We start from the raw sequence: 25889 nt of genomic DNA on the forward strand, positions 1-25889 counted from the left end.
TGTGAGGGGAGGCCGCTTCCGGTGGTGCGGAGCGGGGGTTGACGGTGGCCGGGCTCCGAGGGGGGGTCCGCGGTGTGTCCTTGTGCCTCGTTCCGCCTCCTCCGCCCTCATGTCGGCTCTGGAGAAGCAGCTGCACCTCGGCCGGCTCCCCCCGCGGCCCCCGCTGCCCGGCGGTGGAGGCCAGTCCGGCTCCAAGATGCGCATGGGGTAGGTGGGGGAAGGGAGCGGCGGCTGCGGGGATGGAGGGGGGCTCGGTACCGGGGGCCTGTGGGATCGCTGTTTAATTGGGGCTAGGGGGTTGTTAATGGGGGATGTGGAGAGAGGGGAGGTCGTTTTGGGGGTCTGCAGGGAGGGGTGCTCGTTATTGGGGTGTTTGGGGGGGAGGCATGGTCGTTTTGGGGTGTCTGGGGGGATGCTCGTTACTGGGGGTTCTGGTGGGAATGGTGCTTGTTATTAGGGGCTCTGGAGAGGGGGATGCTCGTTATTGGGGTGTCTGGAGAGGGGGATGCTCGTTACTGGGGGTTCTGGTGGGAAAGGTGCTTGTTATTAGGTTCTGGAGAGGGGGATGCTCGTTATTGGGGTGTCTGGAGGGAGGGGAGGTGGTTTGGGGGGGTTGGAGGGAGGGATGCCCATTTTATGGGGATCTGGAGGGAATGGTGCTCATTCCTGGCGGTCTGGAGGGGTGTGTGCTTGTTATTGGGGTGTCTGGGGAGAGGGGAGGTCATTGGAGGTCCCCCCCCATTACTGGGGATGTTTTAGGAGCGGGGGATCCTCTGTGGAAGGTGGCAGCTGAGGGGAGAGGGTCCCCCATGTGTGGGCAGGTTGGGGGGGCTCTGTCCTTAGCAGAGCTATGGGATGCTTTAGGGGGTGGGATGCACATTGCTGGGAAGGCTAAGGGGCTGCGGTGCTGATTGCTTGGGGGGGTTAGGGTGGCAGCATGGTGGGTGTCCTGGATGCTGACACGATGGGAAGGACCAGTCTGACCCTGCTCCCCCATAACAGCACCAGGACCTGGCTTCTGCAGCCTCCTTGCCTTGGTGATGGAGCAGGCAAAGGTGTCACTGCATGAAGAGTGCTGGGGGGGCTGGGATGCTCTTCAGCAGCTCTTTTCTCCCAGTCCTTTTGCCATCTGTGTTTGAAGGGAGGATCCAAGGGGTCGTGGTTTGGCTGGGGGGTACCTGAAGATGCTGAGGGTTGGGGGAGAGGTGTATTTAAGTGTTACTCCTCAGCAGCAGGCACTTACATGAAGCTGTACGGGAGGTGAGCTCTGCCGAGTGACTGAAATCCCTGCTTCAGATGATGGGAAATCTGGGATAGTCCAATGCAGCTGTCATATGCTTTATGTGTGTTAGAAACTGAGAGAAGATTGACAAGTGTCTAGTCCTAGAAAGGGCTGACTGGAGAAGAACAGCTCTAACACTGAGTCAGAGGGGCTGGAAATGGGATGGCTTTGAAGGAATGTAGTGACTTCACTTCCAAAGGTGTGAGGAGAACCTCATCCTTCCAAGCAGGTGCCTGGTTGTGGTAAAAGGAGAGCAAGATAATCATAGAATCATGGAATGGTTTGGGTTGGAAGAGACCTTAAAGCTCCTCCAGTTCCAACCCCTGCCACGGGCAGGGACCCCTTCCACTGGAGCAGCTGCTCCAAGCCCCTGTGTCCAACCTGGCCTTGAGCACTGCCAGGGATGGGGCAGCCACAGCTTCTCTGGGCACCCTGTGCCAGCGCCTCAGCACCCTCATAGTAGAGAATTCCTTGCAGCAGGGCTATGGCTTGGTTGCAGAGATGGAAGTTGCAGTGCAAAGTGAAGGAAGCTGGCAGTAATCATGGGGAGCTGAGCTCAGGAGAGCTGGGACAGAACACACTGAGAGCCCTGTGCCAACGTGTAGGTTTAAGCAGAATGGCAGAGACATGGAGGATTGATTACACCTAAAGAAAAGGTGTTTGCAGGACTGGGTGACTTTTTGATCAATGCTCATTGTTACAGTATGGAATGTGAGGTCTGGATTGTCCCAACAACATGGGGTTGTTCCTCTGGAGGTGTTCCTCATCACCCTCTGTGAGGTCCGTGTGTGAGCAGCACGACACAAAGTGCTCTATTTGGAGGATAAAAATACCCTCCAATTCCTATAGGAAATCTCCTTTGCCTTGGTGCATGGAATCAGATAACTGAAAGAACCGATGGAAAAGGCAGCTACAGGGCTGGGACTGAAATAAGCTCTTTAGTATTTATGGATGGGAGAGGACCGCTTCTCCTCTCCTTAAAACATAGTTTAAAACCTTTATTTCACACCTTATTATTTGTATGGTACTTGGAGAGATGTAATGCAATTGATGTCGTAGGTATATGAGCTAATACTAACACATCTTCATCAAATACTGCCTTTAATATGAATTATTTTATAGCTAAGCTTCGTGTGTTTAATGACACGGCTTTGAGGCTAGGCAATAAAGTTGTATTTAAGGATTAATTTGTACTGTTAGTAGAGAAATAGGCATGGAGAGTAGCAAGAAGAGGTTTTGGATGGCTTTTGGAGGTGGTTCCCCTCTCAGAGCTGCTGTGTCCTCTCCTGTATCTCTTGGGTATCTGAAACTGAGAGCTGGGACTTGGGGGCTCCATTTCCTGATGTATCAAACCAAGGGGTTAAAACCAAGCCACTAAACCACCCATTTGTGTTGTGGAGTCTTGTGTTTCACAGGACTGTGCATACAAGGCTAGATTTAATGTTCAATAGACTGTTTAATTCTGCTGGCTCTGTTCAGAGTTAACCAAACCGACCCTTATGCTGTGCACAGTCTGCAAACCCACAGTATTTCTAAGGGAAGAAATAAAGTTCTTGTTTCTTCCTCTTGTTTTATCCCATTTAACTTTAGAGTATTATCCCTTGTGGTTATGTTGTGCAGTTTTCAATGTGCTTTTTACGTGTTCAGTTCACTGTAAACTCTGTCAGCACCCACCTAATTCTTTCCATACAGTGTGCATACACCTGTGGCACCATAAACCATGACACATGGCTTGGTGAGTGAGGTATTCCTAAATAATAATAAATGTAAAACCATTCAACACTGGTGCTAAGGTGGCCTTAAACAGTATGAAAATCCTGTTGCAGCCCCAAGGAGCAGGACTTGGGGTGCTGGGTGAGGAGCAGTTCCCCATGACCCGGCTTCAGTGAGCGCTGGAGCCCAGAACCCCCCATGTGCTGGGGGCACCCCCAGAGCGTGAGCAGCAGCTCAGGGAGGGGATCCTGCCCCTCTGCTGTGCTCTGGGGAGACCTGAGAGCAGCTCCAGTGCCTAAAGGGGCTGCAGGAAAGCTGGAGAGGGGTTGGGACAAGGGCCTGTGGTGTAGGGGGATCCATGCTATGAGACCTCGAGAGGCAGTAAAGCGGAAGGAGGTGATGGGTTTTTCATGTGCATCTAATTGGCTGTCTCATTGCGAAGTGCTGCCCTGCTGTGGGATGTGTTCTCACATCCTGGTGCTAATTCCTATTAGAAATAAGACAAAAGTAAAGGCTGTTCAATTCCTGCCTGAATGAGGCACTGGCAAAGCCCTCATGGTATTTGTTGCTTCACTTAGCACAGGTAAACAAGCAACTTCTAATGAGCACTTCCAGGATCTTAGAATGGGTTTGATGATGGACATCTGTCATTGTACACCTGTAGGGTATTTCTGCTCATGCAGTGCTTGTTATTGCTAATCCTATACAGGAATTTATGTAAAGCTTTGTATCTTGCCAGTGTTTGAGGGTTTTTGAACACTTTCTGTTAGGGAAATGATTATAGAAAGAGGTTTATTTCCTACAGTCCTATAATGCTGTAACCCTCTTCTTCCTTTCAGTATGTTTGAAAGCATTGGTATGAAATGCAGTGTTGCTGTTAAGGAGCAAGAATTCCCTTGTCCTTTGCTTTCAAAGCTGCAGGGCTCAGGAGCACTTTGCAGTCGTGTAGTGCAGTTGTATTTTTGCTTTACTACTCTGACATTTAGTAAATCCCTTTATGGATGATGTTCCAGTTGTGTGACATGAACACACCTGCATCCAGAGAGACTTATCATGGAATCACAGAGTGGTTTGTGATGGAAGGGACCTTAAAGCTCCTCCAGTTCCAACCCCTGCCACAGGCAGGACACTTTCCACTGGAGCAGCTGCTCCAAGCCCCTGTGTCCAACCTGGCTTTGTGACTTGGGTGAAAAGGTGACAAGGACTGGATGGAATACAGGTGAAGTTTTGCTGTTTCATGGCTGTTGATGCAAAGCAAAGATGGAAGAGAATTCTGAAGGGTGCCGAGGTGCCTTTTTAAATGGTATTGACCATCCTTCCTAAGTGTGAACGAGAGCTCCAGTATCTGTCTGAAGATCAACAAAGGTGATGGATGCTGGTGTGGCAAGAGCTTTGCCTCTGATCCTTAATCAGTGCAGTTGTATGCCCGGAATGCAGGGGACTGAACCCTCAACCTGCCTTTGTGTGGTTGGCTCATTTACTTCTCGCTGGTGAAGAGTCTCACAGGAGACACCTGTGGTTGGATGTCAGCATCATCCAGACCCTTGCTTCTGAACACAACCAGCCTGCAGCCTCGGTACTTTGTTCCTTTGCCTTTTATTCTCCCTGCAGCATCTCTGATCTCTGCTGTGATCCTAAGCTGTGATTTATTGTTGTTCAGCAGTGCCCAAACCTGGATGTGCAGCTTCAACAGTGGCTTTCACACAGCTGTGAACTGGAAAGACCATTTCATCTACGTTTGTAGAGGAGGACTTCATTCATACATCTCAGCAGGACTGTATTATTTTGGGGGTGTGACTGACCCTCTACTCAGCTTGTGGGCTGCAGTTCTGTGTGGCTGCTTGTGTGTGCTCTGCATTCATTTCAAGTTACTTCTACCTAGGTTTAGCTTACTCTTAGCTAAGTTTAGCCTTATTAAGATTCACTTGAATACAATCAAGTGTAAGATTCCATAGTCAGGCCACCACGAGAGAATGTGATTTGTTGTACAGAGAAAAAGGAGTGTGATTTATGGTGCTACAAATACAAAAGCCTATAGTGAAATAGTCCTTAAAATTCACACTTTCACAGGGAATAAAAATAAACTAAAACATCCTCTTTATTTTTCTGTGTTGAGCATCTCATGTTTATGAATCTGTTTTATTTCTACACCTTGAATTTCTGGAATTGAAGGAAGGGCCATTCAAATGGGTTTAAACTTAATATCCAACAGTGCTGGCAAGCTGATTTTTCCATGGCTAAATGCTTTGCATGCAGTGCAAGCATTTAAATGCAGTGCACCTCTTAGTATCATGTTAGACACTCTCTTTTTACTCTTCCCTTCTTTATCAACCAGGCAGATGGTGTTATCATGACTGTGCTGGGGTTGAAAGCAGATCATAAGAAGGAGAGAGTGGGGTAAATAAGATTGCTATAGGGAAATAGGAAAATCATTTACTACAGCACTGAGGTTTCTCAAGCTTCAGTGATCCTTGGCCAGAAAGACAAGTTACAAGCCAGGATGCTCTCTTAAAACCATTGTTTGAGATTACTCTTGAGATTATTTGTTCTGAAAATGACCTTTTGCCATTTATACTGAGGATTCTCAGCCATAATAAAGTGTTAATGTCTTTTTCCTAATTCACTGCTAAAAGATTAACACATGTTTCAGTAGTTTGTAATAAACCAGCACCTATTACTGCATTGAAATGGGTGAAAAGAGACTTACCTGTCCTTCTCTAGGGGTCCCTGCCTGTGGCAGGGACCCCTTCCACTGGAGCAGCTGCTCCAAGCCCCTGTGTCCAACCTGGCCTTGAGCACTGCCAGGGATGGGGCAGCCACAGCTTCTCTGGGCACCCTGTGCCAGCGCCTCAGCACCCTCCCAGGGAACAGCTTCTGCCTCAGAGCTCAGCTCAGTCTCCCCTCTCTTGGGCAGGTTCAAGCCATTCCCCTTGGCCTGGCCCTCCAGGCCCTTGTCCCAAGCCCCTCTCCAGCTTTCCTGCAGCTCCTTTAGGCACTGGAGCTGCTCTGGGCTCTCCCCTTCAGGAGCCTTCTCTTGTCCAGGCTGCCCCAGCCCAGCTCTCTCAGCCTGGCTCCAGAGCAGAGCTGCTCCAGCCCTCACAGCATCCCCATGGCCTCCTCTGCCCTCACTCCCACCACCACAACTCTTCATCTCCCAGCAACTTGCTTGAGGATTTCCCATGTTCTGCCTCCCTTAAACAGAGTCCACTTACAAACTTCCTGCTCTCACAGTCCCAGGTTACCAGGGAGCTCCTGATGTTTACCACATTTATGGATCATGTTGCAAGGGCTGTAACCAGGACGATGACAACATTTCCTAATCACCTGCAGTTGCTCAGGACAGTCCAACCTACACCAGCTGTAACATGCTGCAGCAAAGGCTGCCTGCAGTGGAACACCGCATCTATACTGGTGATGAAATTTGTTGTTGCTAACTGCACATCCTGCCTATTCAAACTGGAGAAGGGAAATGATCCAAGCTGTGGGCAGCTCTCTCCATCTCCAGCAAGAACCAGAAATGGTACGGAGGGAGCGCATGATCGACGCTGGGATGGCTTCCAGGCAAGGGGACAGTCAATAGAGCAGGAGTCTCAGCTTGAAAACTACATGGACCAGGCAAGATGGGGGTATAGTCATGAGTATTGTAGAGAACAGGCAAATGTGGGCTTCGAAGCAAGCAGGACTGATCCTTTGTGCTCAAAGCCCAGTTGAATCATGGCACTGTTGTCACAGGGGCTGTGGAAGGAGCTCTGGAAGATGCTCCTGTTCTCTGTGATGAGCTAATGGAAGCTGCCTGTCCTGAATGTAACAGTGCTGAGGATGCAGCCTCTGGAGATGCCAGTCCTCTAATAGTGACAATCTGGAAGCAGGATGTAACCTGTTCACTGCTTAACCCTTTCCAGAGCATTTCTGTGCTGGCATCTTTGGACAAGGGCCTGTAGGGCCAGGCCAAGGGGAATGGCTTGAACCTGCCCAAGAGAGGGGAGACTGAGCTGAGCTCTGAGGCAGAAGCTGTTCCCTGGGAGGGTGCTGAGGCGCTGGCACAGGGTGCCCAGAGAATCTGTGGCTGCCCCATCCCTGGCAGTGCTCAAGGCCAGGTTGGACACAGGGGCTTGGAGCAGCTGCTCCAGTGGAAGGGGTCCCTGCCCGTGGCAGGGGTTGGAACTGGATGGGCTTTCAGCTCCCTTCATCCCAACCCATTCTGTGACTCTATGAAAGGTGCAGCTGTGCCCTCTCCTTGCATCCCCATTGCTAACAAAAGGCTCTGCAATCAGGATTTGCCTGATGACTCAGTTGCTGCAGAAGCTGTTTCTCAGGCTCACAGTCAGTCAGCGAGGCTAAAAGAGTAGTGCTTAATTTTGGCAGTAACATAATTAGGCTCCATTGGAGCCCAGGATACAGGATGAGTAACAGAGCACCGTTGGAACAGCCTTTTTGCACTTCATCTCTTCTGGGGGAGGCAGGCAGCAGAGAATATAGAAATCAAGCCTTGGCATGGGGGTGAAAACCTTTACAGGGAAGCAATCCCTGTGGAAGGAAGTTCCTCCTGAATCCCTGGCTCCCTAAAGAAGTAGCAAAGAACAGGCAAAGCTCTTCAGATGGGTAGAAACAAAGCTCCTGTTTCCCCTGAAACAGAAACCAACCACCCCCTGAATGGTCCCGATTCACTTCTGTGGGTTTCCAGACCTCAGTGCTGTTCCTGTCAAATTCCAGGTAAATGGGATGTCACACACCTACCCCAAGCCAGAGAACATTAGTCTGTGTTAGTGCTGCAGCCTAATCTCATACTCAGATTAAAGGAAAAATATCACATTCCAACCTGAGCCTTTCAGAGAATGGTGTAGATCAGGAAGAACATCCCTGGCAGTGCTCAAGGCCAGGTTGGACACAGGGGCTCCAGTGGAAGGGGGTCCCTGCCCCTGGCAGTGGTTGGAACTGGAGGAGCTTTGAGGTCCTTTCCAACTCAAACCATTCCATGAGTGTATATTTTCTGAGTCACTCTAAGAACATAGTATCCTAGAATCATCCAGGTTGGAAAAGCCCTTTAAGCTCATCCAGTCCAACCATTCCCAGCCCTGCCCCATGGCACTGAGGCCTCGTCTCCACGGGCTGTGAACCCTTGCAGGGCCGGTGCCTGCAGCCCTGCCCTGGGCAGCCTGTTTCCAATGCCTGAGCACCCTGTGGGGCAGGAATTGTTCCCTCAGCTCCATCTAAACCTGCCCTGGTGCAGCTTGAGGCCGGTTCCTCTTGTCCCATCCCTTGTTCCTTGGGAGCAGAGCCCAGCCCCTCCTGGCTCCATCCTCCTGCAGGCACTTGGAGGGAGCCATCAGGTCCCCCCTGAGCCTTCTCTTCTCCATCTGAACCCCCCAGCTCCCTCAGCCCTTCCCCATCACCCTTGGGCTCCAGGCCCTGCTCCAGCTCCATTCCCTTCTCTGGCCCCAAAGTGTTCATTGGTCTTTTTATTCTGTAATGCTTTTCTCATGGTCATTATAGTTAAAGGACAGATCTGGGAGCACATCCTGAGTTAATGTAACCCTGTTCTTTTCCTTCACAATCCTGATGTTGTCCTGCATACTATATTGAAATAGAAATCTGCTTACAAGTATGGTCAAGTTTTAACCATTGCAGTAAATTCCATGAATCCTGAGCTGTGATTAGATCACACTGCTGATGCTGACTTCAACATGATGGCTTTTATGTATTCTGCTCTCACCGGTGTTCCTAAGTTGGTTCTATGTAACACAGTGCTCAGCTCTCTCCATAGCTGTTCTGCAGCCACTCAGCCTTTGGAACAGGTTGACTCTCCAGTGGAGTGATCCTGCTTTTATAACCAAGAGATTTATAGGAAAGCTGTAATCTTACAAGCAATACACGGATGCTAATAGTAATCATTAGCAAATAGCTGGCACTCTGCTTTTCAGTGCTGTGGTGTCAAGGTGACTTCTGAATGGGACTTACTCTTTTTCCTTCCATTGTGATTCATGGGGTAAGTCATAAATTTAGGATGGTTTCCTGAGTTCCTGAGCACTCCAAGTCATGCCAGCATCAGGCTTGCTGTAAGGCTAGAGCAGGACCATTAAATAGAAGGGTGTTTTCTTCATCTCAGCCTGGACAAGAGAAGGCTCCTGAAGGGGAGAGCTGAGAGCAGCTCCAGTGCCTAAAGGGGCTGCAGGAAAGCTGGAGAGGGGCTTGGGACAAGGGCCTGGAGGGCCAGGCCAAGGGGAATGGCTTGACCTGCCCAAGAGAGGGGGAGACTGAGCTGAGCTCTGAGGCAGAAGCTGTTCCCTGGGAGGGTGCTGAGGTGCTGGCACAGGGTGCCCAGAGAAGCTGTGGCTGCCCCATCCCTGGCAGTGCTCAAGGCCAGGTTGGACACAGGGGCTTGGAGCAGCTGCTCCAGTGGAAGGGGTCCCTGCCCTGGCAGGGGTTGGGGCTGGAGGAGCTTTAAGGTCCCTTTGACTGAAACCAGGCTGGGATTCTGTGATTTAATGACTTTAGCTCTGTTTTGGGGCAGCTGATCTGTGGCTGCAGAGGGGGAGGTTGTACAGGGACAGCATCACTGTGTGCCCTGTTCTTCTTTTCCCTTGGCTGAGGTCTGTGTAGTGTAAAACACCATGGTCCAGTCTTCCTTGGTATTACTTTACAGGATAAATACTCTTCCCTCTGTGTCTTCACTATTTACCCTGTGCATCTTTGTGATCTCCTCAGCAGGAGTGACAGGTGGGAAAGAAAGGGAGGATTTCCTTAGTGATCATAGCAACACTGATATTGTAGTTGTATGGGAATTTCACTAACACATCATTTGCTTCCAGTCCACTGGTGTGTAACTGCTGTGTTCTCTTCAGTGAATCTAATGACACCTGTATTTAAATGAATGACTTACTGATGTTTTTTGTCTTGCAGCCCTGGAAGGAAACGTGACTTTTCACCAGTGCTTTGGAGCCAGTACTTTGAATCTATGGAGGATGTCGTGGTAGAAAACGAGACTGGCAAGGATATATCCTTTTTTTCCAGATGGAGTTTGTTCTTATTCTGAGGGACAGGAGCAGTTTTATGTGTTATTTAGTTTATTGGGGTTCTTTTCAACTTTTTAATGTACCACTATTCATCTTTCATTTCTTCTTTTGCAGCAATCAGTAACTAGAGCTGTCCCTTCTAAACTGTCAGTGAGGATGTTGTGGCTGCCCCATCCCTGGCAGTGCTCAAGGCCAGGTTGGACACAGGGGCTTGGAGCAGCTGCTCCAGTGGAAGGGGTCCCTGCCCATGGCAGGGGTTGGAGCTGGATGAGTTTTAAGATCCCTTCCAACACAAACCTATGATGATTCTATGATCTGATTGTATGGGAAACACTCACCCTGCTCCCACTAACACAAATGACACAGAGGAAGCAGCATGTGAGTTCCCATATATACACACCCAAGCAGTGAGTCCCTCCTCAGATTATCAGTCCACTGGCTTATGTGCAGACTGGGGAACTTCTTGCTCTGACCAAGGTGGAGGAGTTGCTGCCATAATAGTCTTCTGGCAGCATCAAACCAAGTTTGACTGCAGTGGTTTCATCTCCAAGGTCTCTGCTTCCTTTGCAAACATTCATATTTCTTCTATACTTCTTTTCAAGCTGACTCTTCACTACTCTTCAGTTGTAGTTTAATCCAGTTAGTAGCAGTCATCCTCTTTTAGGTGCTCAACCTGCTGTTATGTCCATCCCATTTGCTACCTGGGAGCTTCCCAACAAGCGTAGTGTGTGCAGGTGCTGGGACAAGGCTTCCCATCAGTCTTACCTTTGCCTACAGCTCTGGCAAAAGCAGGTTTGAGAGGTACTTCCAGGTCTCTTGACCTAATTACAACATGAAAACCATTGTAATCAGTGTTTAAATAACACAACCTTGTAGTTTTAATAGTTGCATCCTTTTTAAGCATGCATATTCTAGCTTGGCCATTAGGAAGGGTAAATTTCCAAGCTATTTTCCTCCAAATACCAGCCAATTTAGAACTGATTCTCTAATGCCAGCAGCTTATTTGAAATGAGACAATTCTCTCTCCATGTTGTTTTGCTCAGTTTGTCATTATTTTCTGTTCAGAGGCATTTTTCCAGTTAATCCCATTAATTCTCCATGTTTTGCACCATGTCTGCTTTTGATGTAAGGGCTGTGCACACGCCTGAGGCTTCGTCAGTAGTAAAATGAAAAGGATAATGGACCCATTTGCATAGGTGATGTCCATAAGCATCCCAGGTTTAAGCAAATCTTAGTTGTTTGGGATGTATTCAGCTCCCTTTAACAGAAGCTTGAGCTCCTGTATGAAAGGTTGTGGACAGATATGTACTGAATTCATGAGTGGAGCTGGTGCCCACTGGTCTGCCCCAGCTACCTGCTACCATTCCATCAGCTCTCATGTGGACAGACCCCAGCTGAAGAAACTGCTTAAGCTGACACAGCATAACTGAAATGCCATAGGGAGCACCTGCATGAACTGTTTGCCACCAGCAGATCCAAAGGGAGCTGCAGAACACCAATGAAGAGCCTCATCAGTAACAGAACAAGCAGGGTTGGGTTCAGCAGAATGCCTTTGTTCACCCCAAGAACAGGAGAACAGTGGAAGGAGGTGAAGTGTCTTGGATCTGTTGGTCACGGTCCTGGGCACTGAATATGCATCTCATGACTTCCGCTTCTGCACCTTTTCCTAGGTGACATTGGTTTCAGTGATGGTTCAGCTGATTTTTCTCTATCTAAATATATCCTGTAAGGGATTTTAGCTGCTTTGGTGAAGCATCTTTGCTGTGTGTTTTCCAGAGAGTAATTATGTTGCCTTAAAAATCTCATTTCCTGGCTTATCTGTCAGTTTTCCTTGGAAATAATAAGAAATCAGATCAAATCAAAGCATGCTCCGAAGGGCTGGTCATGGTTTGCTTTTTCTTCTAGTTCTTCATGGAGTCATGGAATGGTTTAGGTTGGAAGAGACCTCATTCAGTGAGGATTACATGGAAGAGGAGACCTGGGCAGCAAGAAAACAACTCTTGAAGCTTAAATCAAGTTACATTTTGCCCAGGTTATGCTTGTATGTGCCTGTTGATAAGAGGACAAGTCATAGAACCATAGAATGAACTGGGTTGGAAAAGCCCTTTAAGCTCATCCAGTCCAACCATTCCCACCCCTGCCCCATGGCACTGAGGCCTCGTCTCCACGGGCTGTGAACCCTTGCAGGGCCGGTGCCTGCAGCCCTGCCCTGGGCAGCCTGTTCCAATGCCTGAGCACCCTGTGGGGCAGGAATTGTTCCTCAGCTCCATCTAAACCTGCCCTGGTGCAGCTTGAGGCTGGTTCCTCTTGTCCTATCAGGCTTTGGGTGCACCAGGATGGACACAAACCCCTGCTGGGTACTGGAGACTCTAAAATAGACTCAGCCAAGTTCAAATATGGAATGTCCTTAACTGTTCATACACTTTTCGAATTTACAAGAGTGGATTGGAGGGGCCTGTCCTGCTGCTCTTACACGGTGGAGGCCATTCTGCTCTTTCCTGGGCTGTATTCACTGTAAGTAACCTGCTGCTTCCTGCAAGTAGGTATCTGTGGGACTATAGTCATGTTAAATGTGGAAGGCAACTCACCTCTCAGCTATGTTAACCACAGGAGAATCAGTTCAGGAGCTCTCTCATGGTCTGTTTTGCACCTGATTCAGGTCTTCTAAATAGCTCCTGTGGATTTCCAAGGCATTTCTCTTCATACCATACCCATTTATTTTCCAGAAGGCTGCTTTTTCCTGACTACCAGTGGAATTCCAGCAGCTTTATCTCATCCTAATATTATCTTTGTGTGCTGAAGCCTTGTTTGGCATGTCAAGGAATCTCCTTTGGTGCTGAAGCAACACTGAGGTGGTGTCAGTAGGGGAGTGAGTGTGGGGACTGGCCAAACAAACATCCATCCCACCCCGTTCCCTTTGGAAAATGAAGGGAGTTAAGGAAGGAAACCTCTCAAGGATGACAAGTAAAGTAAAATCACTTGTAGGGTGTGATTTTTGTTTGGGACCTTATTAATACAGGGACTCTTTGAGCATACAGCATGATGCTCTAGGAGGACTTCCATGGAGGAGTGGCTGAAGTCTACATCTACCCCATGCTTTTGGCTGGGTCACATACATTCCCTTTGGCCATGGGGCTGGACATGACTCTAAGCAGAGATTCAAATGAGTTACAAGCATGAACATTTCACAAGGGCCACCAGTGACTGCTCTTGATTTCCCCACGTGATTCCTGAGTAATCCTGGTGTAATCATAAACCACCTTAGAATGTAAGACACATTAGAAAGATACTTTGCCAACTGGGCTGTAATTCTGGTCTTGAATAGGACCCAAATTACAGTTCATTTTTAACTCTACCTGAACTGGAGACTGGGGCAGATCTGGGTCTCCTGAAACAGCTGGACTTTAGTAAGCTGGAGATTTAAGGCTTAAGCCTGTAGGTACTTGCTTGTAGCTCACTAGTTGGATGGATGCCTTTTCCCCACTCCTGCAGGGCTGTTTAAATAATCAACAATTCCTTAACATGGGAATCTTCCTTTCAACACTTAATCACTGTGATGCCTGAAATAAGTTACAGAACTGGAGCTGTCAGAGACAAATAGAGCATAATCTGATTGCAACCCTCCCTTACTTTACAAAGATCCCTCACTTGTGCCCCCCAGCCCCTTTGGACTGAACAATTTGTGTACATTTCAACCTCACTGTAACATTCTGTTCTCTGGGAGCAAATGGAATCTTTGCTGCTTCATCTTCATCCCTGCTGTATAGCCAAGACTTAGCTTTGGCAGGTGTGGGGAAGGGGAGGCATTACTTTGGTGTCTGATCCCACTGCTGCACTTTGGTTTGTCACCTTTGCTGCTGTTTCAGGCTGTGCTTGCTGTTGTTAATCCTGTTGTAGCTGAAGGATGGCACTTTGCAAATGACATCCTCTTTGTCCCCTCTTGCAGGCTGCAATCATTAACAGGATTCAGTGCAGAATTGTGGCTCTAGATCTCCGAGGGCATGGTAAGTGAAAGAAATCAAACCAAAATCACAACAAGCATGTTCCACACTCTCGTATTTTAAAGATGTAACAAATCCATGCTAAAAGGACTAAAAAAGCATCCTTAAGGCATCCCAATGTTTATGGCAAAGCAGGGATGGAAAAGGGAGCTCTGCAGCTATCCATCCTCATATGCTAGAAACTGAGACTCCTGTGCCTTTGTGTGAGGCTGATGGACTTGTTCCTTCTCACATACTGCTACCAAGCCTTTCCTTCATGTTTCATAACCCATAGCTGATCTTTACCATTAGAAATGAGCTCTGTTCTTTAGTTTTAAGATACTCTGCAAATATGGAAGATTATAGGGAGTGTTTCCTATGATAAAGTACCAACTGTTCCTATTAAATCTGGGATTCTTCATTATTCACGTTAACTGTAGTAGCCTTGCTCTTAATAACTGTGCCAAAAAGCTTTGTACAGTTGCTGCTCTAAATCCTATGGGGTTCTGAAGGTTTTCAGCTTGTGTGAACTTGACTTCTGCTTGTTCTTTCAGGAGAAACCAAAGTGAGGAATCCTGAGGATCTGTCTGCAGAGACTATGGCAAAGTAAGGATGCTGATGTTCTCTTTAGTGTTTCTCTGTTCACAAACCTTTATCTGTTGAGCAATAAACTACTTGAGGGCACACAGCCTCCATTCAGGGAGCTGGAAGGTGGTTTTATTTCACATGAGTCTGGTAGTTATCCCTTCTTCTCCTTCCATTTTGGGGCAGTTTCAATCTGGTTGGAATTAGATCTCTTCCAGCTAAGTCAGATTCCCAACTGATGTTCTCCAGGCTTTAAACTCACTTTAAAGATCAGTGGCTTCATTGCAGTGAACACTTTAAGTCTGCAACATGCTGTACCACCAGCAGAAGGGGATTTCTTTCCTTGGGCATGAGCAATTGGGGCATTTTAGCTTGAAATCACCAGTTTGGTGTCACCCCCAAAGTGTGGGGCACAGACTGAGACTTTAAAGCACAGAGGGAGTTGCTCTTTCAGGCTGCCCTGACCTGCTTTGGGATGCAAATCTCCCTCTTGACAAAGCTGTAAGAAAAGCAAATCCCCACTGTTAAACACATTGTTATGTCCATAGCTGGTACAAAGAGACTCTTTGCTATGAAACAATTAAATCATGACGGGTTTTATAACCTTCCTATGAACAAATCCACTTGGTTTGTTGAGGGGAGGCCATGTGTGAAATGGATTCTGACTTCCATTGTGTGCCTTATTGCTACTGCTTGTGGTTTGTCAGATCCTGATGTGGTGGTGTCCTGAGGAAACACTGTATGGAATGATGAGAGCAAAACTACTTGGGGGGAGGGTGGAAGGGGGTGGGGAACAAGTTCCTTTTGGTTTTAAACCATTCTCTCCTTTTAGCAATGATCTTGAGAGTTATCCCTGACTTTAAATAGGAGCCTTAAATTATAGTTGGGTTTCATTTTTCTTCTCAAATCCTCAAGGAATATTGTCTGACAGCACAAACAAACTGGTCATCCTTGGGGTTTTGACTCATTTTCCAGTTGCAATACTGCTCAGGTCTCCTGTCTCTGAATGCTTTTAGGCAGGAAAGCTAATTTGGGTGTCTTAAACTACAGTGCACTTCAGTAAATGTCCAATCACAGAATCAGAATGGTTTGGGTTGGAAAGGACCTTAAGGTCATCCAGTCCAACCCCTGCCATGGGCAGGGACACCTCACACTAAACCATGGCACCCAAGGCTCTGTCCAACCTGGCCTTGAGCACTGCCAGGGATGGGGCAGCCACAGCTTCTCTGGGCACCCTGTGCCAGCGCCTCAGCACCCTCACAGGGAACAGCTTCTGCCTTATCTCTAACCTGAACTTCCCCTGTTTCAGTCTGAACCCATCACCCCTTGTCCTATCACTGCAGTCCCTGATGAAGAGCCCCTCTCCAGCATCCTTGGAGCCCCCTTCAGACACTGGAAGCTGCTCTGAGGTCTCCACGCAGCTTCTCTTCTCCAGGCTCAACAGCCCCAATGTTCTCAGCCTGGCTCCATACAGGAGCTGCTCCAGCCCCTGAGCATCCTCATGGCCTCCTCTGGACTTGCTCCAACAGCTCCATGTCCTTCTGGTGTTGGGAACCCCAGAAGTGCACCCAGTGCTGCAAGTGAGGTCTCAGCAGAGCAGAGTAGAGGGGCAGGATCCCCTCCCTTGACCTGCTGCTCACACTGCTGGGGATGCAGCCCAGCACATAGGGAGGTTCTGGGCCCAATTCCTCCTCCTTGGGCTGCTCTACATCACTTCTGTGCCCAGCCTGTACCTGGGATTGCCCCAACCCAGGGGCAGGACCTTGCTCTTTGTTTTATTAAAAGGCACTTAAATGAGCATTTTCCTTTAATAAAAGCAGAAATGATGTGATTGTTCAGGACAGTATAGGCTTGAATGATTTCCTGTATTGGTACCTACATTAAATCATAGACTCATGGAGTGGTTGGGGTTGGAAAGGATTTTAAAGCTCAGAATCAATTTGTCTCAGTTACCTGTGGGTCAGAGCATACAGACAGGATAGAGAGCTGGGAATGGGTCTTGGATCTGTACTATCCCCTCCTACCATAGGAATCTTCAGGAATACCTCAGGATACAGATGCCAACTAACCTATGGTCTCATTTGGCAGAGATGTTGGCAACGTGGTGGAAGCTCTGTATGGGGACCTCCCACCCCCCATCATGCTCATCGGGCACAGCATGGGGGGGGCCATCGCCGTGCACACAGCAGTAGCAAACCTGGTGCCAAGTTTACTGGGGCTCTGCATGATCGATGTGGTGGAAGGTGAGTGTGTGTCCTATTGGATGGGGTTTTGTCCCATTGGGTGGTGTTCTATGCCCTGGGATGGGGTTCTGTCTTCCACATAGGTCTTTTATGCCCAAATCCCCAAATAAAGAAGGTTTTGCCCAGTTTTAATCCAGTTCTGATTCCATCCTACACAAAAGTGTTCCTGCTATCACCCCTCCTTTTGCTTTTCCTAGATGGACTCAGTTTGCTGTTTTCCCTGTAATTCCTTTGCAATACTTTCTTGTTAGAGAGGAGGAGGGTGGCTTTTTATAGGGTATATGGTGTCTGGTTAGTGATTATTGACTTCTCTTGTTATCTGAATGGCCTGTCTCTTCAAGTATTAATTTCCTAATGTGGGAGCAGGTATGACTTTGGGCTTAGGCGTACTGAGTTGTGCTTTCCTTAGGACACATTAAATCCCCAGTGAGCTCCAGCTCTCTCTGAGGGTGTTCCCTGGGAGCCAGTTCTCTGTAGAGGGATGTGGCAATAATTTCATCAGATGCCATAAAGTTACAGTACTTGGTTTTAGGTACAGCCATGGATGCACTGAACAGCATGCAGAACTTCTTAAGGAGTCGTCCCAAAACATTCAAGTCACTGGAGAATGCCATTGAGTGGAGGTAATGCATGAGCTTATGTAGTCTCCAAAATCTTCGAATCCCAGACTGGTTTGTGTTGGAAGGGACCTTAAAGCTCCTCCAGCTCCAACCCCTGCCTGCAGCAGGGACCCCTTCCACTGGAGCAGCTGCTCCAAGCCCCTGTGTCCAACCTGGCCTTGAGCACTGCCAGGGATGGGGCAGCCACAGCTTCTCTGGGCACCCTGTGCCAGCGCCTCAGCACCCTCCCAGGGAACAGCTTCTGCCTCAGAGCTCAGCTCAGTCTCCCCTCTCTTGAGCAGGTTCAAGCCATTCCCCTTGGCCTGCCCCTCCAGGCCCTTGTCCCAAGCCCCCCTCTCCAGCTTTCCTGCAGCCCCTTTAGGCACTGGAGCTGCTCTCAGGTCTCCCCTTCAGGAGCCTTCTCTTGCCCAGGCTGCCCCAGCCCAGCTCTCTCAGCCTGTCATTAATTTCCCAGAAGAGTTGTCTGGGCATTGGAGAAGGATCCTCTAAGAGTTCCAGCCAATGGAAAGCCTCATGTTCTGAATTGCAGCTTCCTTGTAAGTGTCCCAGCTCTTACAGAAGCTTGAGACATCATTCCCATGTGTGAAAACAGGATTCAGCAAGAATGACTTTTACCTTTGGCTGCTCAATGTGAAAGGGGAGGTTTCATGGTTACGTTTGTGGGTTGGCCTACAGCAAGCCCACTTCTGCTCCCAAATACCCACGTTGTTTCTGACTTCTCCCTGTCCCCTACAATGAAATGGGTACAACCCTGTTTCAGTGTTACCCACCAGTGCTTTTAAATCCACAGTTACAGTGACAATGGGGGTTCTAGTAGGTCACTGTGTAGCATGAACCACTGCAAATGTCTGAGAATGGGATGTTTTGGGGAAATGATGAGCTGTAGAAGGGTTTTACTCCTGTTTCTGAGCCTGAAAGTTCCTATTTAGTAATTATTTGTGCCCTTCTTCTGATTTTAGTTTTATTTCTTCCCTAGTGTAAAAAGTGGACAGATAAGAAACCTTGAATCTGCCAGAGTGTCTATGGTCGGTCAAGTCAAACAGTAGGTGGTTTTTGGTTTTGGTTTTAAAGCTCTTAAGATCATCTCTTCTGGTTTACAATGTCACACACAACACTTGAAATGGAAGATTTCTTCTAGCAAATACATATTTCTTACCATTTGATCACAGTTGATGCCAACAGCAGCAAAAATCCACCAAGAGCCCTGTTTTAACTGCTGCTGGTTGTGCATTCATTGGGTTTCTGCACACGTTAAGAAACAAGTGTCAGTCTGGTGCCTGTTCAGGAATCATGTCCTAAATCAAGCTGACCTTCTGGGTATGGACTCTTTTGCTCCCTTTTAGTAATGCTTCGTTTATCTATTGCATTTGGGGAGTGATCTGGGGTGAGTTGTGAGGATCAGAGTAACCTGGTTGTACCACTCTAATCCTTGATATATCCACAGCCTTTACATATACTCGTACTCCATGAAGTAAAGCTGTTGTTGATTGTTTGACCACCTTCTGCCTCTGTTTTGCATTGATAATTGCTCTGGGATACCTGTGCTTCACAGGCACTTGGTCCCATGGCTGCTCATGGCTGTATCTCCCATCCAAAGCTACTTTTAACCTTGAAAACACTTCTTCAGCCACTATCTGAGAAGTTGCTGAACACATCAGGTTAAAACCTGCTCTGTTTGGCAGGGAATCACTTCCTGGTTTTATTTCCCAGGTGTGAAGGGGCTGCAAGCCCTGAATGTCCTAAAGCCATAGTGGAGGGTATTATTGAAGAAGAGGAAGAGGAGGAAGAGAATGAGGAAGGGGGAGGCTCTGTCAACAAAAGGAAGAAAGAAGATGACACAGAGGTAGGAAGCTTCTTGCTGTGTTTTCAGCTGTGTTTGTATGATGCTCCCATGAAGAGCAGCCACCTGTAGTGATCCAGATCATAATATAAAAGGGAGCAACTCCAGGGACTGAAAGCTTTATACTGGGAACGTTGTTCTCCTTCTCCATCTCATGCCACCAGTTCTATCTTGGGCTGTTACCTGAAAGCCTGGGTTTTGTTTCCTTTCCCAAGCTGCTCACAGATTTAATGTGTGTCACCTGAAATAAGGCTTCTGGCCTGAATGGGAAATGCTCTGTTCTGAGTCTCTGTGCTATTTTGTTCACTTCCAAGGCACAGGAGCATTCAGGAGATCATCCAGATGATTGCAACCCAGGAATGTAAATTCCTCGAGGAAAACCACTGGGGCCAGCTTAGCCCCTTGTATTTCTGTGTCACCTGAGAGTCAAGTGTGAACGTTCAGACCATTTGCAAGCTATTTGTGCCAGTAAAACCAAGCAAGTTGAGCACCCTGAATACTGCAGCCTTCTCTTGATCTATAGGTGTAGCTCCTGCTCACTTTCTTGTCCCCTACTCGTGTACTTTGGCTTCATCTGGGGAGGCATTTAGGAGCCAGGAGGCTCATCCCGTTGGAATCACCTCCACCAGAGGGAGCCAGTTATTTCCTAGATGTACTTCCAAGTGGCCAAGGGTTACTTTAGTGATGCCTAATGCAGAGCTCTCTCTCTTTCCTCCCTGCAGACAAAGAAGGAGCACTTATACACGTGGCGAATTGAGCTGGCAAAAACAGAGAAGTACTGGGATGGCTGGTTCAGGGGCTTGTCAAACCTCTTCCTCAGCTGCCCAACGCCAAAGCTCTTGCTTTTAGCTGGTACGTGGCTCTTCCAGTCCTGTTCACCTTCAGTGCCTGTTGACTTTAGTGATGTCCTGCTTGGATTTCAGGGAATAGGGTTTGGCTTATGCCTTTTCCCAAGAACACCAGACCTCTCTGTTCCACCTTGGCTTCTCTACATACCTTGAACTGTAAAACTATCCATTTAATCCATGCCAACCTGCAATTAGCTCACAACCTCTAGTATCAAACAAGCATATAATGAAATACTGTGTATTGCTGCTGTTGGAGGGGTGGTTTTGTTCTGTGATGTGGAAGAGGGGCAAACAGGACAGGTCCAAGCTGCCCTTCAGCCTCCATTACTATCTGGGCATGATTTGAACTTCATTTCAACTGAAAGCCAAGTTTTTGATGTTCTGCAGCCAGATCTAAGCCCCTTTTTGTTCCTTAATAGTAAATACAGTGTGTAACCAAGACAAATACCCTTTTAAATTGTAAGGAGGGATATATTCTTGCATTTTGGACTGGGATTTTTCCCTGTCACTTTACTCTCTTGAGGTGCAGCCAGGAAATGTCCTTATGGTGGGTGTCAGGGATGTTCTTTTTGTTAAAATCTATCAAAGTAAGGAGTAAAGCCCTGCTTAGACAGTCATATTTCCAATACATCTCTTTATGTGATTGTAGGTGTTGACAGGCTGGATAAAGATCTAACAATTGGACAGATGCAAGGTAAATATTTAATGCTGTTACTCTATCCTTATGGTAATGCTCTTTTTGGGTGGTAGCTTGTTGCTATGGGTACACACAGGAGGAAGAGCTGGAATGGCCTCTTACCAGGTGCAGTCTGTATCAAAACAAATGTGCATTAATTCATCCATCCCAAAGTGTCTGTGGTTGTAGGGAAAGTGGGCAAATTGAGAAGGGAAAGGCTGGATCAGGAGTTGTGAAGGGCTGTTGCCATGGTTCTTGTTGAGCCTAGTGTTCAGCTCCAGACATGGAGCTGCCACACTTCTCTTGGATCAGAATGATCATGAGGGCTTCCTTCTTTTTAAGTCCCTTCCAACCCAAACCATTCTGTGATTCTATGAATTAAGCAGCTGATTCTGGCTTTGGAAATCGCTGTGTGTACTATATAATTTGCTCTGGATTTCTGTATCTTCCCTGCTCCCTCTTCACCACATAATATAGTGGGATCTAGTGAGGTTTGTTGCTAAATAATCGGTTTTAGATTCTTTAGATTCTGTCTACACACAAACTGCTTGTCTAAACCATTGCTGTCAGAAATCCAGGTCATTTAAACAGCAGCTCCAGTGATGACTCTCTTGATCCACAGGGAAGTTTCAGATGCAGGTCCTCCCACAGTGTGGCCATGCAGTCCATGAAGATGCTCCAGACAAGGTGAGCAGCACCACTGTGGGGTTGAAGCTAGAAAAGTCATGGTCTTCACAGCTTAAAATGCAAGTGGGGTCTGTTCCTTACTATGATGCAGAGATCTTACCTCAGGGGCAATTCTGGGCACATCTTAACTGGCCATTGGCAACTGGCTATTGAAGGGTGCTGAGGCACTGGCACAGGGTGCCCAGAGAAGCTGTGGCTGCCCCATCCCTGGCAGTGCTCAAGGCCAGGTTGGACACAGGGGCTTGGAGCAGCTGCTCCAGTGGAAGGGGTCCCTGCCTGTGGCAGGGGTTGGGGCTGGAGGAGCTTTAAGGTCCCTTCCAACCCAAACCACTTTTTGATTCCATGATCCTATGATAGAAGCAGGAATGTGGTGCAGCCAGTGGAGCCCGTGGTTGGAAACACATCTGGTTTCAAAGCTTGTTCTACACTAACCTCTGTGAGGGTAAAACTCAGCCTTTCTGTGCTTCACCAGTCTGAAATAGGGATTTTTATCTAAACATACCAAGTTCTTATATAATATACATTCTAAGCAATGTTATTACTGTCAAGGTTTATCCTTTATGGGAATAACTTACTCCATGATCTCACCACATCCTTTTTCCCCTGCTAAACTTAGGCATTGATGTAAGCATTACTGAAAGAGGTGGTGAAAAAGTTTGGTCAGATTGGGAGATCAGTGTCAGAGTAAGGCTGGAAGCATGGAGTTCCTTTTGGCTTCATCTATAAAAACATGTTATACAGAGCTGTTAGTTTTAAAGGGGCAAACACTGATTCAAGAGGACTCCAGGGACATGATCTGTTGTTGTTAATGCTTCAGGCTTTGAAAACCACCTGGATTTCTTGTTATCTTCATGTCCCTCTAACTTCTGACCCATGTCTTTCCCCTTTGCTCAGGTTGCTGAAGCTGTTGCAACGTTCCTGATCCGTCACAGGTTTACAGAGCCCATCGGTGGATTCCAGTGGTGAGGCTCTGTGTGTGTTAGAGCTGTGCCATCCTTGGGCAGAGCTGAGCTCTTGCTGCCTCTGTGACTGACTCTCAATGTGGGTTGCTGGAGTTGTAGCATGATGCTAAAAGCACACGTAACCAAAGAGCTTTGAGTCACAGCCAGTAATGCAGTGGCATTAATGCAAGGTCCTGCACATGGGCAATCCCAGCATAAACCCAGGCTGGGGGAGATGGGATGGAGCAGCCTGAGGAGCAGGACTTGGGGTGCTGGGTGAGGAGCAGCTCCCCATGACCCGGCTTCAGTGAGCGCTGGAGCCCAGAACCCCCCGTGTGCTGGGGGCACCCCCAGAGCGTGAGCAGCAGCTCAGGGAGGGGATCCTGCCCCTCTGCTGTGCTCTGGGGAGCTCTGAGAGCAGCTCCAGTGCCTAAAGGGGCTGCAGGAAAGCTGGAGAGGGGCTTGGGGCACCTAAGGTGTCCCTGCCTGTGGCAGGGGTTGGAACTGGATGAGCTTTAAGGTCCCTTTCAACCCAAGCTATTCTATGACTATATGATATGAAGGTCACATTCTCTTTAAACTTCTTTAACTTTAAACTTCTCACAGACTAACTTGTCTTAATGAAACCTCCTTCCTTGCATATAGGAGCCATGAATCCTCCCATGCTGATACCCTTCTTATCAGCCTGCCAAAAGGCAGAATTATAAGTTTTATGGTATTTAGTTTCAATAATGTTTTACTTAAGTAATCAATGCCCTGTGTGTTGGAAACAACTTGTACCACACTGGCCAAGAAATGCTGGTGGGATTAGACGAGTGAAGGATGTGCTTCACTTTGCAGACTTCCTCATGTGTTTCCATATCAGAATGAACTGGAGAAATCAGGTCTCTGCCAGCAGCCACAATGGTAAAAGGAGGTTGTGGCTGATGAGGTTGATTGGAAAAACACCCAAAGTCTTAGTTATACACCCTAAACTAATACATAAATCAAGCTCAGAAGATGCACGTCTGCTTTGGGATCATCTTTCAGCTGAATGGTAAAATAAGCAGGTTTTGAAGCAGTTTCTTAAGCACTCCTGAAAAGTCTTCCTGCTTTTAGCTAAAAAGTCCTCAACAAAAGCCAAAAGCCCCAAAATGTGTGATGCTGTAGGAGTGGCAATGCTAAAGAGGTGTTGCTGGATGATCTACTCCTTTTATCCCCCTTTATCCTGTGTCCTTGGGGATGAAACAGTGGAAATACAGGACTCTGGGCTGTGTATTTGAAATCAATGCAAGGGTATGGTGTAGGTTGATGTGTAAATGGTGAGGGGAGGGATAAGACCAAAGTGTAATGTTGAATCTCCACCAGGTGTTTGACAAGCTATGCTGTCTTGAGGGTCCAAACCTTTGCTCCTGCTATTATGGTTTTAGCAAAACCAGCTTTAAACCAAGAGGCTTGGAGGAAAAGAGGTGGCTTGAGTGTGCTTGAAGCCACATATTAAGCTTTTGTGCTTCTCACTGCTTGTGTAGCTTGCAAGTTACATTGAGTGAATTAAGCTGGTTCTGTTCTGCATGATAGACTTCTTCTGGCCTTGTTTACCAGCTGAATTTAGGCTGTTGCAGAGTCAATCTGCAGAGAATACCTTGGGTTTAACGTGTGACTTCTCTTCCACTCTCCTTTTTCCTTCCTAGTGTGTTTCCTGCTTGTTAATACCCTGGTGTTCTCCAGCACTGAGTCCTGTTGTAAATAAACTGCACCAGAGGCCACTGTGATGTATCCATATCCTTTCATCTCTCCAGTTCAGCGGCAGTGAGAAGTTGGTGTGAGATCCATCCCCCTTAGAACTAGCTCTCCAGAATGTGTCAATGTTTAGGGACTTCCTTGCTGGGAAGCAGCTTGAACTGAAGGCCATGAGAAGCTCTTCAGGCCCTCAGAAGTGGGCTCCCCTCTGCTGCCACAAGGAAAGACCTCCTGAAATCCCAAGTAGTTGATCATAACTCCATCGATTCTCAGGCTTTCTTGGACCCAACTGCAAAGGGGCTGTTGGCAGTCCAGATCCACCGAGGGCATTGCAGCATAGCCAAAGGCTTCAGGATTTCTCCATGGAATTGTCTCATCATCGTCTTTGAAGCACCCCTTAGGTTTGCTTTTATACACACGTTTCTTTCCCCTAAAGCAACAAGGAATTGGCTTCATTGGGAGCTCAGGTTTTGCCTCACCAATGCCAACCTTATGGGTTAAGCTGCAGGAAGAGCCCAGATGCTGTTCCCTAAGCAAGGCTGGATGGGACTGTAAACCAAAAAGATGAGGGGGGACCCTGAGCACCATTCCCGAGTCTTACAGCTTTCTTAATGCTCATTTCAAGCTCTTGCTGAGAAAACCATCCTGGATAACTCCATCTGCTGCAGAAGGTAACAGGCAGGAGCCTCTGGGCTCAGGTTTATGGGTGAGACCCAAGAGCAGCACTAACAACATGCTCAACAGGCCTGGGATGTGTTCCTGCCTCCCTCCTTCGCGCTGCTACACACAACTGAGCAGAGATCAGCACCTTTTGGATGAAAGAAATGGAAGATGCTCATGAAATAAAACCCTGGAGGAGTTTGGGGCCTGTCCTGATGCTGCAGAGGTGGAGCTGCTGCTCATTGCTCCAGTACTCCCCAGTATTGGAGGAAAGACCTTGTTTTCACTGTCACCCTCGACCAGTTCACTGCCTGCCTTGCAGATACCCATGTAAATGCCATAGTTGCATGGAGAGCTTTGCTTCAGGGTTCAATGATCCACAGACACTTTGCCAGGTTGCTGAAAGCAATCACTCAAGAGCAAGCAAACACATGTTGGAGCAGTTTTCCTCAATGGTTTGCCAGTGGATGTCTGAAATCCCTTTTTTCCTTTGCCTTGTGTCCATACCCCTCGATGCTGTATGATGGAAGCAGTGTTTAACACTGCTTTGCTGAGGCAGAGATCTGTTGTTGGCCTGATTTTGGGAGCTGTGATGTCTGTGTCCTGTGACAAGAGCTGTCATGAATTCTTGGCCTTTGAGAGGTGCAGGTGGGTGAAGGGAGATGATGTGAAGAGCTGGCAAAGCCTGGTTGGACTTTGGGGTTCCCCCTGATGGAGACCTCCCTCATCTCCTCTGCTTCATTCGCATGTGAGCCCTGGACCCAGTGGTCGTGGCCTTGCTCTGCATCCCATCCCTGACCCATCAGGGTGGGAGATGCCTGGATCAGAGACAAGCCTCATCCCAGAGAGCTCTCCTCTCTCCTGGCACGTCACCCATCGGCACTCAGGTGTGCAAAGAGCAATTGCTGGCTCCCAGCACCTCCCTCTGTAAGTCACTGTGTTAATTCCTGCATTACTTTACTATCACCTTGATGTAATGGTCCACCCTGGTTTAGTTGCTGATGGGTTCAATGGAGCTGAGGTGCAAAGCAGCACTTTTTCCCTATCCTGAAGATTGGCAAAGTCCTTTCCGGATGATTCCT

At 47.9% G+C, this 25889-nt stretch overlaps 1 protein-coding gene across 1 annotated transcript; it reads left to right on the forward strand.

The window, feature by feature from the left end:
* LOC117438041 (protein phosphatase methylesterase 1) lies at positions 1-25253 on the forward strand. Its single transcript, XM_034073400.1, has 14 exons — positions 1-207; positions 9896-9989; positions 12430-12522; positions 13955-14012; positions 14543-14594; positions 16662-16816; positions 17349-17439; positions 18413-18478; positions 19147-19279; positions 19999-20128; positions 20774-20818; positions 21423-21487; positions 22382-22449; positions 24099-25253. The coding sequence occupies exons 1-14, from the start codon at positions 110-112 to the stop codon at positions 24115-24117; spliced, it is 1167 nt and encodes a 388-aa protein (XP_033929291.1). The 5' UTR covers positions 1-109; the 3' UTR covers positions 24118-25253.
* Positions 25254-25889: the final 636 nt, after the last annotated feature.

Source organism: Melopsittacus undulatus, assembly GCF_012275295.1.
Source record: "Melopsittacus undulatus isolate bMelUnd1 chromosome 2 unlocalized genomic scaffold, bMelUnd1.mat.Z SUPER_2_unloc_1, whole genome shotgun sequence".
NCBI classification, from domain to species: Eukaryota; Metazoa; Chordata; class Aves; order Psittaciformes; family Psittaculidae; genus Melopsittacus; species Melopsittacus undulatus.

Coding starts and splice junctions, on each gene's coding strand:
- LOC117438041 (XM_034073400.1), top strand. CDS start 110: ATGTCGGCTCTGGAGAAGCAGCTGCACCTCGGCCGGCTCCCCCCGCGG. Junction 208..9,895: donor GGCTCCAAGATGCGCATGGG/GTAGGTGGGGGA, acceptor TTTGTCTTGCAG/CCCTGGAAGGAAACGTGACT. Junction 21,488..22,381: donor ATGAAGATGCTCCAGACAAG/GTGAGCAGCACC, acceptor CCCTTTGCTCAG/GTTGCTGAAGCTGTTGCAAC.